This window comes from Ambystoma mexicanum, chromosome 13, assembly GCF_040938575.1.
Source record: "Ambystoma mexicanum isolate Mex_15411 chromosome 13, UKY_AmexF1_1, whole genome shotgun sequence".
NCBI classification, from domain to species: domain Eukaryota; kingdom Metazoa; phylum Chordata; class Amphibia; order Caudata; family Ambystomatidae; genus Ambystoma; species Ambystoma mexicanum.
Window position 1 is genome coordinate 731,230,615 of NC_090938.1, and position 13,463 is coordinate 731,244,077.

General features: G+C 48.6%; 1 protein-coding gene across 16 annotated transcripts in view; it reads right to left on the bottom strand.

The window, feature by feature from the left end:
* Positions 1-13,463, bottom strand: part of TNXB (tenascin XB) — a 687,232-nt gene that overhangs the window by 224,898 nt on the left and 448,871 nt on the right. For 14 of the 16 annotated variants that reach the window (XM_069634963.1, XM_069634962.1, XM_069634960.1 and 11 more), the window contains one exon: positions 3,508-3,792. The exons of the other annotated variants lie outside the window; for them this stretch is intronic. In XM_069634963.1, coding sequence (XP_069491064.1) covers positions 3,508-3,792 — 285 coding nt within the window. The remainder of the gene's footprint in view (positions 1-3,507; positions 3,793-13,463) is intronic. 16 annotated transcript variants of the gene reach the window in all.

A 13,463-nucleotide genomic window follows, 5' to 3' on the forward strand; every position in this document is an offset into this window, starting at 1 on the left:
CCAAAACGCTAGCGAGCCCGCTCGGCTCTGACTGCCCTGGGTTCGATGGTGTCACCTTACTTATCACTTATTTGCATTCACAAGCCAGCACGGTTCTTCGGGAGGGAGTCAATGAAATCATGCACTGCGCCTGGGCCAGTAAAAAAATGGGCATGGCCTTCATATTGGACCCGGAGTTTGGAAGGATACATCATAGCATACTGAATCCCCTTGTTGCGCAGGTCCCTCTTTGCTGCCAAAAAAGAGAGGCGGGCCTTTTGGAGTGATGGTGTAAAGTCCGGATAGAATGAGACCCTAGAGTTCTCGTACATCAGGTCGCCCAATTCCCTGGCTCTGCGTAAGACTGCATCCCGGTCCCTGTAGTTAAGCAGGCGTGCTATTATTGGGCGCAGGTCTGCCCCGGCCTGGGGGTGATCTGCCAGACCCGGTGCACCCTCTCCACCAGAAACTGAGTAGACAGCCGTGGGTCTTTCAAGCCCTCCTTTATAAATGTTTTCATAAAGGTTTCCATGTTTCGCTGGGGTATCGACTCCGGGCACCCCAACCACCCAAATGTTATTCCTTTGGGATCTCGCTTTTAAATCCTCATTCTTCTCCTTTATCAGTTTGACATCTCTCCTCAGTTCCTGGATAGCCTGTGTGGTTTCACCGCTGGTGTCTTCTAAGATCCCTACTTGTTGCTCTGCCTTGGATATTCTCCTGCTCTCTTTTTCCATGCATTCTTGCATCCTATCCACTTTGTACACAAGTCCATCCAGTTTGGTGTTAACTGAAGCAAAGCCGGCCCTCATTTCAGCTAGTACTTGACTGAGCGCAGTCTGCTGAAGGTCGCTGCTGGGGGCTCCTCCATGTCTTGGCTGGTATCTCTGGTACCACCGTCGCGGGGCCCCAGCATGTTTTCCCGGATCCACCACTCTTGTTAGGGGGGTCTTCCTGCCGCGCTCCCACCCGTGCTCGCCCTCCCCCGCACTGGGCAGCATGGGTGTTTTAGTTGCCACGCCGGCAGGCTCTGTCTATTTCCCCCCTGCTTCGGGGCTGTCACTCCTACGCAGTGCAATGGGTTCAATATGGCGGCTCCTCCTCAAGTCAGAAAGTTTGTGCCGAAATGCTGCAGTGGGCACAATGGACTTGCCTCCTCTGTGTATGGCCCTCGCTGCTCAGAGTCCCGGCGTGTGCACAAGGCAGGGGGCTGAAGGTTGCTCCTATCGGGTCTCGCCATGGGCACCTCGCAGCATGAGGCTGGGTTGTGCTATCAGGGCACAGCGGCCGGTATGTGTCTGTCCACTCGCACAAGGGCCGACACCGCCTCAGAGATCTCCGCTCCTCACCTAGTCTGCCTCGGCCTGGCTCAGGTCACCGTCACCCCTTCCGCTGCCAGCTGCAGGACCCTCCAGATAAGCGTGTGCGTGGAAGCCATGCTCCCCTCTCAGCAGCCCCGCTGGGATCCCCGCCTCAGACGGTCTCTTCCTCCCTCAGCGTGACGGGGTATCTCCGGATCAGGGCGCACACACGGGATGAGGTGTAATCTCACAAGGGTCCCGCCTCGGTTCTCGGCAGGGTGTCCCACCGCAGCTACACCACCTTCAGTGCCGTGGCCCACGAGGTGTGATCATTGGCACGGAGCTCCTCCAGCGCGCTTCACCCAGGCACAGTGCGGCATTGCTGGCTTCCCAGGCCAAAATTCGGTCAGAGCTCTGCCGGCCTTCTCAGCAGGGACCAGCAACGATTTTTGGGGCTAGACCTTGCCCTTTGGAGATGTAAGCAATCCCCTTACTCCCACATCCCCGGTGGAGCTCAGCAGAACGTGGCCATCCTGGAGTCGGGCTCTCTAGCACCCCCGAGCCTTTGTTAGTTAATTAGGCTGGCCATGGCAGGAGGAAGGTTTTGCCCTCCCCCTTCTGAGGTGCCTTGATGTACTATTGGCTGTCATATCCCAACTAAATATGACAGGGGGGGTTGCGGGTAGTGCCTGTAGGCTGTGTCTACACATAGTACACAGGTCTATGTGTATATCATGCAATGTGCGCAGAAAAATGTGTGCGATTAGCGTCACACATTTTCCGGAGGTTCATCAACCATCATTCCATTTTTTTTAAATAAAGAAAAAGCCCAGGTGAGTGCACACCCGCCGTGCGGATGGCCGAATTCCTCGCACCTTGTACATTAATTGCTCTCACTCATGGGATACAACATAATAAGACCATGATAGCATCTACGTAAAGGCCCCCAAACCAGATTCATCATCAGCGGAAAGTGGCCTCATCTCTGGAAGCAGCTTAGCAAGGGTGTGGAAACAAGAAGCGCCTTGGCCATAAAGTGGACGCTAAACAATGAGGTAGAACCCAGAACAGAAGCACTGCAGCCTTACAGGGACAGCTAAAACAGCATGTGGCAACCAGAAACATCATGGCTACAGATTGGTCTCACCTATGGCATACGAAATAATAAAACAATGGCAGCAGCTAAGCATAGGCCTGTAAACCATAAGCACACAGAGCAGGAAGTGGCCTTGCCACTGGAGTCAGCTGGGCAATACGTGGAAACCAGAAGCACCTTGGCACAGAGTGGCAGCTAGGCAATACTTGGAAACCAGAAGCACCTTGGCACACAGAGGAAGCTAGTCAAGGCATGGAAACCAGAAGTGTCTTGGCATAGAGTGGCAGCTAGGCAATATGTGGAAACCAGATGCACCTCAGCACAGAGTGGCAGCTGGGCAATACGTGGAAACCAGAAGCACCTTGGCACAGAGTGGCATCTGGGCAATACGTGGAAACCAGAAGCACTTTGGCACAGAGTGGCAGATAGGCAAGGCATGGAAACCAGAAGCGCCTCGGCACAGAGACAAAGCTAGACAAGGCATGGAAACCAGAAGTGCCCTGGCACAGGGTGGCAGCTAGGCAAGGCGTGGAAACCAGAAGCACCTGTGCACAGATTGTCAGCTAGGCAAGGCATTGAAACCAGAAGTGCCCTGGCACAGGGTGGCAGCAAGGCAAGGCGTAGAAACCAGAACCACCTGTGGACAGAGTGGCAGCTAGGCAAGGCATTGAAACCAGAAGTGCCTTGCCCAGAAATGTCAGATGCTGAGACATTCAAAGCAGTGATGATGGCCCAATGCAAACCCGACAGGGAAGCAGCAAGGAGGACTCAGGCTGCCATCTCCACCTTCGGACAGTGGTTCAGGTAGTGGTACTCCAGAAGCAAGCCATCCACAGTGCAGCTTTTGGCGTCACCTCTCTGAATTCTGTTCGGCCACAATGTCAACAAGAACGCCATCTATTCCAACAACAGAGGGGGGGCTGAACCCCACCTTGGCCTGCATGTAAGCCTGATGGTCTGCCATATCCAGTGTTTTCCCGTAGAGTGCAGGATGCCAAGCCAGCGTGAGAAACATCTCCTCAAGGAAGCGTTCTCCCAAAGCAGAAGCATCTGAAGGCATGATGGCGAAGCACCAGCAGTGACGGACAAACACCCAGTGCTCCCTGGTAACGCTGACACAGTGTTTCCTACCTGTTGTTGCTTCGGCAGACACCGCTTTTGAGCGCTTGGCCCCAGAGATACCATGCAGCAGGAACTTATACTTCTTAGAGGGCTTCAGGCCCGAGATGGTGGCTGCACGCAAGGTTCCAGGGACGGCCAGCTCCTGGGGTTTCCCCTGCGCATCCCTGTACAGAATGAGGAAAGAGTCAAAGTCCCCGCTTGAGACATTCCAGGAGAGTCGGAGGGAGTCCCAGGTGATGTCAGAGGCAGCGAGCTCCCCCAGCCGGGCCGGGGCCACAGCCTTCTCAGCAGGAGCTACAAAATAGGAAAACACAGTCAATAAATAGCTTATTTCCCTAGTTCAGGGTGTATAGACAAGGAAATCCAAAACATGAAAATCACCAAAGGCCTTTGCAGTGGGTAGTCCTCCTGTTGTGGTTCCCGACGTCCAAAGGTATAACGACCAGTGATGCAGTTCCCTTCACTAAGGGACTGTGGGTTGGGATGAAGGCCCCTGACTTGTTTTGGAGACCTCCAGTGGAGTGACTAACGGGGTAGAGGTCTTCCCCCACTTAGTAGATGGTGGGCCCACACTTGGTATGGGGAGGATCCCCTTGTCTTACCTACTTAGTCCCCAATAGGGGGCAGGGGCATGTATACCCACAATAGTACTGGCCCGTTAAGAGATATATATTTGTTTGGGAAGGGTCAGGGGTTCCCCAATGCAGTCTACCTACACCCCACAATTCAACATTTGTGGGCGGAGATAGATAAGTTTCATGGCAGCATCATTCTAGAAGGTAGTACTCTACGAATACTTACCATGGTGAGAGAAGAAGACAGGCCTCCTCTTGCGTAGTCGAAAACCCACGCGCACGCGTAGAAACACATGCTGTCCCATCCAAGATGATGGAAAAAGCCATAGTCTACTTGCCAGTACAAGAACATTCTGACACACCTGTGATTAGAAATCTATTAGGCAAGAACCAATCCACTATGTGCACCTATAATGACATCCACACTCAAACAAACCCCAATGCCAAGGGAGGCAGTAGAGGGATATATCAACCCGCGAGGTGAAGAGCAGTGTGTGGGTGTTTGGAGGAAGTCACAAAAGAGTTTGGAGTGAGTTGGCACTTCAGGAGAGAAATTGGAAAAGTAGGATGGAGGGAGAGAGGAGAGAGATGAGTCTGGGAACAAGAGGAAGAGAAGGAACATTAGGAGCAGGCAAGAGGAGAGTATCAGTAGGTATACACCAGGAGCAGGCAAGAGGAGAATATTAGCAGGTGTGCATGAGCAGCAGGTAGGAGGAGAGTATCAGCAGGTGTACATCAGGAGCAGACAGGAGCAGAGTATCAGCAGGTGTACACCAGGAGCAGACAGGAGCAGAGTATCAGCAGGTGTACATCAGGAGCAGGCAGGAGGAGAGTATCAGCAGGTGTACATCAGGAGCAGCCAGGAGGAGAGTATCAGCAGGTGTACATGAGGAGCAGGCAGGAGGCGAGCATCAGCAGGTGTACATCAGGAGCAGGTAGGAGGAGAGTATCAGCAGGTGTACACCAGGAGCAGACAGGAGCAGAGTATCAGCAGGTGTACACCAGGAGCAGACAGGAGGAGAGTATTAGCAGGTGTACAACAGGAGCAGACAGGAGCAGAGTCTCAGCAGGTGTACACCAGGAGCAGGCAGGAGGAGAGCACCAGCAGGTGTACAACAGGAGCAGACAGGAGGGCTATCAGCAGGTGTACATGAGGAAGTACATCAGGAGGTGGCAGGAGGAGAGAATCAGAAGGTGTACAGTAGCAGCAGGGAAGAGGAGAGTATCAGCAGGTGTATATGAGCAGCAGGCAGGAGGAGAGCATCAGCAGGTGTACATGAGCAGCAGGCAGGAGGAGAGCATCAGAAGGTGTACATCAGGAGCAGGCATGAGGAGAGTATCAGTGGTTGTACATCAGGAAGTACACCAGGAAGTGGCAGGAGGAGAGAATTAGTAGGAAGGAACGAGCAGGAGGAGGCTGGGAAACAGATGGAATCCAGAACTAGTTACTACATAGCGTGCAGGAAGGACTGAGAAGGAAAGCATCACCGGTGTACGGGAGTCGCCAATCAGAAGAGGTTGATCCCATGGTGGGAGGAGGAGCGCGCATGTGGCGCAGCAGAGGACCAGGAATGGAAGAGGACTAGAGAGACGGTATCAAGGGTAGAGGCAGGACCATAAAGAAGGGAGATGTTAAGGACATTCCCTCTGTGGAAAGTGGGGCCTACAACCCAGGTTGGTTCTAGCTACTAGAAAAGGTAACGCTCCATTGGCCTCTACGGCTACTGGTAAACAGACAGCAACTACTACAGAACCTACAAGAGGAATTAGAGACGAGACAAGACAGGGGACTTTTGAGGGAAAGAAACCCATAGGCTGCGAGTGCTGAGGAGACACCCCATATTCTTGAGAACATAAGAAGGAGAACTTTGAACTGGTGCAACTATTAAGGAAAGGACTTTGCTGAAATGTTCATTTGCTTGCATTTTGCCTGAGGGGGTGTTCTTTGTGTTAATCTGTTTTTTTTCTGTTTTGTATTAGGACTATTTTGTTGACCCCACCCGGCTATAATATAGTGCTGAAGGTAAGAATCATGTCACCAATAAACAGTACGTTATCAGTGGAACTGACCGCACAGGTACATTTACCCGTCGGAAATTAGGAGATTTCCCAGTAGGCTGATGCCTCTATAGGGATGATAGAATTGGCACAGTCGGTCACCTCCCAGGCATTCATGGAGCCAAAGACAAAGAATTAGACAGCCTGAACGTCGACCTTAAACCCTAGAGTTGAGCCTACTGGATGAGCCACCAGCCAATCCATACACACGAGGCCTGAATAGATACCCCTGAATTCCCTTAACAAAGGGAGAGGCTGGAAGGGAGGGCGAGGGTGTGGAAGGCAGAGAGAGGGCCACCCAAGGAGAGGGACAAGTCATCTTACGTCCAATAGTCAGGCTGTAAACCATCCCAAGATGTGGAGCCTGACAGCCAAATCCCATCTCAGGTAACATACCTGATTGCCCTTTCACCACAGAGAGGCTGGAAGGTGGGAACATCATGCTATAAAAGCTCACAGCCTCAGTCTGTCAGTTTGGGGGTTGGAGGAATGAGTTGAAGAGAGGAGACAAGTACTCATTCAAAACACGTTGGATGAGAGAGCAGAAGGCTGTTCAAGTGCCCAAGGACTGGAGAAATGATCCAGAGAGCTGTGCCACATTGGAACCAAAGATCTCAGGAGAAGGGCTGGAACAAGAGCCCAGAGATGGACTGGAGCAGGAGCCCTAGACTTTGGAGAAGATGCTGGACCGTTATCATACCAAAATGCCGAATCCCATCACTGCGACAACGAAAACATGGGATGTATTTAATCGAATTTGTACACTTCTCGTAAATGTAGATGAGTTGTGTGGTAGGGATATTAAATATGAATGGGGCCTTGGGAGGGTGCTGCGCGTGGTTTCCTCCTGCATATATGCATGAGAAAAAGTGTACAAATTCGAAAAAATAAATTCCATGTTTTGGTATTCACATGATTTCTGTGCAGTAATCACATAGAGCCGGTGCACCAGGAGTCCAAGACCCAGAAAGAGTTACTGAGGAAAGAGACCACAAGAGTGAGAGGGGAAGTCAAAGAAGGGAACGCTAGGGACAAAGAGGGTTGTGTTATGTGAAGTAAAGAAGTGGTTCAGAGAAGCAAAGAAAGTGCTGATAGCTGTGAGGATCTTTGACAGTGATAGTAGTATAGAGTTAGGTGGTGCACACAGGAGAAAGGAAGTTCTCTACGGGGGTGAAGATGTTGAGAGTGATAGTAGTATAGAGTAAGGTGGTGCACACAGGAGAAAAGAAACTCTCTACAGGGGGTGAAGATCTTGAGAGTGATAGTAATGTAGAGTAAGGTGCTAGATGTTGAGAGTGATAGTAGTATAGAGTAAGGTGGTGCACACAGGAGAAAAGAAACTCTCTACAGGGGGTGAAGATCTTGAGAGTGATAGTAGTATAGAGTAAGGTGGTGAACACAGCAGAAAATAAGTTGTGTACAGGGGGTGAATATCTTGAGTGTGATAGTAGTATAGAGTAAGGTGCTGCACACAGCAGAAAATAAGTTGTGTACAGGGGGTGAATATCTTGAGAGTGATAGTAGTATAGAGTAAGGTGGTGCACACAGCAGAAAATAAGCTGTCTAGAGGAGTGAAGGTCTTGAGAGTGACCGCAGTACATAGGAGGATAGTGCTCACAGGAGTAAAGAAGGTACCCGGGGGTTAAGATCTTGAGAGTCAAATTGTAGTACATAGGAGTATAGTGCTCAGAGGAGTGAAAATGTGCTCAGAAGGGTGAGGATCTTGAGAGTGATAGTGCAGAGGAGAGTTGTGCACAGTGGAGCAAAGAAGCAGACAACAGCAACAGAAGTGTCCAAGAGAGCGAGACCGGCAGTGCCCAAAGGAATGAAGAAGGTGGGAAGAGAAGCAAGACTGGGAGGATATAACCAGAGGTGTTTACAGAACGATAAAGCCTTGGAAAAGAGAGGCAGGGAGTTTGGCAAGGCACTGATAGAAAAGTGTATAACTCAAGAGTGTGAATGGGAGTTTGAGAAAGAAAGGGGGAAAGAGTAGCCAAGTAGAGGAGGGAGGCCCAAGAGAGAGCAAAACTAACTGATAGAAGCCTTTATGGAAGAGGAAGAAGACTGGGAACGCAATTGGCAGAGGGCGATTGAGGAGAGTGGCCAAAGCTTGGGCAATAAAGGTTGCCGCATCAAGCCAGTGCCGAAGAGAGGTTGGCTGCCCTCTTACCGTACCCAGCTGCCCTAGTCCACATCCAGGACTTTGGGAGTTGCTACAACCTTGTCATAGGCCCCTCCCTTTGACTTGGGACTCTGACATTCCCACAGTGGTCGGCCAGTTGGAACAGACAGGGGGACCCGAACAAGAATAGCCAACCACCACCTAGGAAACACAAGTCTCGGACAAGAAGGAAGGGGAGATGTCCCTGAGACACCACTGCTGGTCGGGGACTGTCCAAGGAACCTGGGTTAATGCGAATGCCAACCACTGCAGAACCCAGACAATTTCTCGAATACCAACCTTTGTAAGACACTCATTTTAGGGAATGTCTTGGTTACTATTGTCATCGCCTTTCTGGGAAGGAAACCCCAAAACCTTGAGCAGCTGAAGCAAAGCCATGTTGACATTTTAGCTTTCCCCTTAAGTTTCAGTTAGTCATGGCCACCGGCATGATCCTGAGGTTTCTGTTACACTTTATGCATGCCCCATATATTATTTTGCTCACACACTGTAAGACGTTGTTAATAAATCATTTTTACTTTACATTTCAGAGTGTATCGTATCCTTTGGTCCCAATCACAGATGTGACTCTGCATATATATGAATTCATGACAAAAATAATAATTAAAAACCAGTGAAAGTTCCTACTTACAAAAAGTGAAAACCTACAAAATGTTTAAATGCCAACGTTACAGTTTAAAGAAGCTTCTCAAGAAAACAAGTGTAACAGGATACACATAAAATAATGTCTACTTTAAAACCACCAAATATGTAACCTCACGTCACCCTATAAAAATGTTCCCCAAAATATAGAAAAGAAAAACATTTTCCCTCATAATGTTTTGTTGGCTTCCAGCTAGACTTGTTTTTTTGTGAAAAGCTTCTATAAACCTTAATGTTGGTATTTTCGGGGTTAGTAGGTTTCACACAGAGAGATAGAGGGAGCAGGACAGAGGGGCAGGGAAAGAGACGTATGAAGTTTTCCTACATTTTCTTTTCACTTCGGTGTTTTTGGTTTCTGTGTTATACATGAAATCCAGTCATTCATGCAGGATATTTTAGTTTCTGTGACTCTGCATAGCTTTCCGGAGGTGCAGACCTCTGTGTGACTGAAAGGCTATCTCTAGATTTTCTGGACCCCTGTGTCATTTCCAATCAATTTTTCCGATTCTTTGACTTTTTCGACCTGATTGTGTCTCAAAGACTAGTGTTGTGCACATTCCCTAAATAAAGGTTCGTTGTGAGTATTTCAAACTTCAGTATCTTGGACCGGGACGCTCCAATTTTCAATTTACATTTACAAGCACCAGTTGCCTATCCGTTGTAGGTGCATGCTGAAACTCTAGAAGCTCAAAGCAGACCATTTTCAGATATTTGCTCTGAAAGAGTGTTTTTATTTTGGGCCTGTGAAAATTCCCTTTTTAGAGAAAGAGAAAAACGGGTATTATTCACTCCTGTTATTAAACTATGAAAATGTTCATGAAATGTCACCAAACATGGCAGGCACATTTCAATGTGCCAGAGACCCGGCTGTTTGTGAGGACCGTGACCTGACAAAAACCCATGCCTCCCTCAAACTGACGCCTGGAGGTCTCAGGGGACCTGGCGCATGGCCAAAGGCTATGCCTCGGGCAAAGTGAGCACTGGCCATGGGCACAGACAATGGCCACTGCCACTATGGATAGGCTTATGGGAGAGAGACATAGCGAAGACCATACGCCTGGCAAAGTGCTCAATGGACATTGGCACATGCCATGTTCAGGGGTCGCTATGAGTGGAGTTGCCATGCCCTGCACACAGTGCTTCTTGGGGAAGCTCCTAGTAGATTGGTGTAGACAATTTAAGAAACATTGGTTTAATGATATTATATGATATGATATGGCACATATAACGTGCCTGTACACAAGTGTTTCTAGGCGCGACAAGACAAGGAGGGGGAAAAAAAGACAGGACAGAATAACAATCTTACTAGGCCTTGTGTCATTCAGATGGCGCAAGTGTGGGGATGGGGATGTACTGATACATTTCCCTTTTTAAAAAACACATTCAACCTTACAACTTAATTAAAGGGACTTTACTCTTGAAATGCAAAACAACAAAACCCCAACATGTATAATCCAGGGTTGGCCAACTCCAGGCCTTGATGCCCGGGACTGTGATGGGTTTTCAGGATATCCTTCATTAATATCATGAGGAAAAATGTGCATACATTTAGAGTCATTGGGGGTCATTTCGAGTTGGGCGGTAAGGGTTAACGGTCACCGGTAATGATGTAATGATGCCGGTGCCGGTAAACCCGTACCGCCCTATTCCGAGGTCCCTTAGAGGGTCCCAGCAGGAACGGCTGGTCTGACCAGCCGTTCTCTGCGGGTCCCGTTAAGGGACCTTGGAGCTAATAACGGGCCTGCAAATTGCGGGCCCGTTTTAGCACCTTCCCCATTCCCATTGAGCCCTATAGGGGCTCAAATGGGAATGGGGAATGGTAAGCTGAATGTGGACTTACCAGGTCCGCATAGGTCAGAATGTCCCGGTAAGTCCCCATTCAGTCAGACCATACCTGGACCCGGGTTTGGAGGCAGCCATGGCGCTAATTGCGCCATGGCTACCTCCAAACTCGTAATGACCCCCATTGTATGCAAACTTTTCTCATGAATATTAATGAGGGGTACACTGAGAACACAGCATGGATCTGGCCCTCGGGTTGGACAACCCTGGTCTAACGGAGCCATAACCTTGCCACCGAGAGTGCAAAACAACCATAACTTGGCCTTCACCATGCACTGCTCGTCACTCCACATATGCCAACACCAATGGCAATCATGTAGCCACACTGCACACAGGAGTGAAGCAACGACAAAGGGTTTAGGAGAAAGATCAGATCCCCTTATTGGTTGGGGGCATTTTACATGTGAAACTTTGGCTAATACAATACATTTAAAGGAGATAAGAACTGGAAGACCTAATTTGAAGACTCCACTTCCCAGGGGAATCATCACGAGAAGAGACATCATGGGCAATGCATGACCAAGGCCCACTTGCACTTGCCTTAACATGGCACTGAAAGAGGTATGGTTGCTTTAGCAATGATAACTAACACATTGTTGTGTTTTGTGCGGCAAACATAATGTCCCTTTACCAAAGATGTTGTCACTGTGTGTACTACACACATATTGTTGGCCCACTCATGTTCACCTTTTGATCACACAACACACACACCTTCTTTTCTTTCCTCAGCAATCCATTTCAATGATAGCCTTTTCATCATGTCATCAGTGACAATTGCTGTCACCGCAAATTTGTTTTTACAAAAAATATATATAGTTAAGAACTGAGCAGAGAAGCAATTTGGCACTGTAACTGTAACTCTGTCATGGTGCTTATCATCCTCATCCCCCCTTTATGTAACATTAGACACACATTCCCACGTGCCACTACTCTCATTGAATTCCTTGGCCACAGGCTCCAAAGCGCAAAAGTGGAACTAATGTAAATAAATATATAATGTACTTTTTCGCCCTACATTTTCAAACTCTAAATGCTTTCATTTTCCTCGCCTATCCCCCAAACGATGTCTAACAGCATTCATATTTATCTGACAAATTCCATCACAGATTACAGTGTGAGCATACAGGTGTGACATGAAATATGGACCGCAATTATTTGGCACACAGTCCATGTCACTGGACCACTTGCTATGTCTGTGCCAGAGGCGGGGAGGCGTCTCTGCGAGTGCTGGCAATGACGTATAGGAAGCCCCATCTACTTCTGAAATGAGTGGTGCCGAGGTGTGGGGGTTGCAAGTGGGGTGATTGCTGTACCTGAACTGAAATCACTTTTACAAGCCCTTTAAGTGGTGCCCATGTCCATGGCTAACACCATTGCCCACGAGGCCAGTATTGCATGGATTGGTGACAAGCTGTAGTGGTGATCATTCCTTATATAGGGATATAGTCTAGGAACAACTGATCCCCTTTCATGATAAGAACAAGATTAGACAGTTAACAGCCATGAGTTATGCGTGCCGTGTCATTGGAAGGCGATATGATCACTTGATCCTAGTAGTATCTTGCCAAATGACAAAGCGATTTTGAGCTCAGCCCCACAAGAAAGACAGGACCTGTGCTGCGCCGCGCTCGCTCTAGGCCTTCAGATATTTGAGGTTTTTGGAGCTAGGTAGTTCATGTTCCATACTTGGACTTGGTGGTCATTTTAGGGACAGAAGCTGTTCACCAGACTGAGATTAGATTTGCTGCAGATACGGGTCACTGTAGTCCGCTGGAGGACACACACATCTCTCAGCTTGGAGCCCTTGTTCTATGACAGAGAACATGTCCCACTTTCTCATTTCTTTCCCTCTATTTCAGAGACTCAGGAAGAGGTGCTGGTCCCAATATTACCAGGGGTAACTCTTCAAATTATAGGCAGGCCCTAAGCATTCTTTTGAATCGTAGGCATCCGGAAACACCTGCTCTGTTTAGTAACAGCAATTTAAAAGACTTTAGCAACTAAAATAATATTCCAGTGGATACATTTACTTTATAAAGAATTTTGTAGGGGGTTCTACATATACAGTTCCATAAATTAAAACGCTTCCCACAGAAGAACAAGTTACTTACCAACTGGTAACGTTCTTTCGACTGGATGTTCCTCCAACGTATTCCTCATTTTAGTTCACCTTTAGCTGCTGCAGAACTTTTTCTCGGCAGAGGGCGCTGTGCGTTGATGTCGAGTCGAAGTCCCTCGAAGGCCTCCATCGAGGGTGACGTCATCAGGTATACAAGGAGCACGTGCGGCGCCCGTTGGCCTCAGTTTTGTTTTTTCCCCTCTTGCTTTGCTGTATAGATAGTGTAGGTAGCCAGGTGTCAGCCTTGCGAGAGTTGAAGTGGTAATAACACCAGAAAATCTACAGAGGGGTAGGATGGGAGTGCGATGAGGAATACGTTGGAGGAACAGCCAGTCAAAAGAAAGTTACCAGTTGGTAAGTAACTTGTTCTTCGAATGGATTGTGTCCTCCAACATATTCCTCATCTTAGATAGACTCCCAAAGCAGTGTAAAAAGCTCTCTGGAGGAGGGGGTAGATTTTTGACATTATATAGCTGAATATAACACTGTTTTACCAAAAGCAAGCCCTTTAGGGTGGGAAGCATCCAGATTATAGAATTTAGAAGAA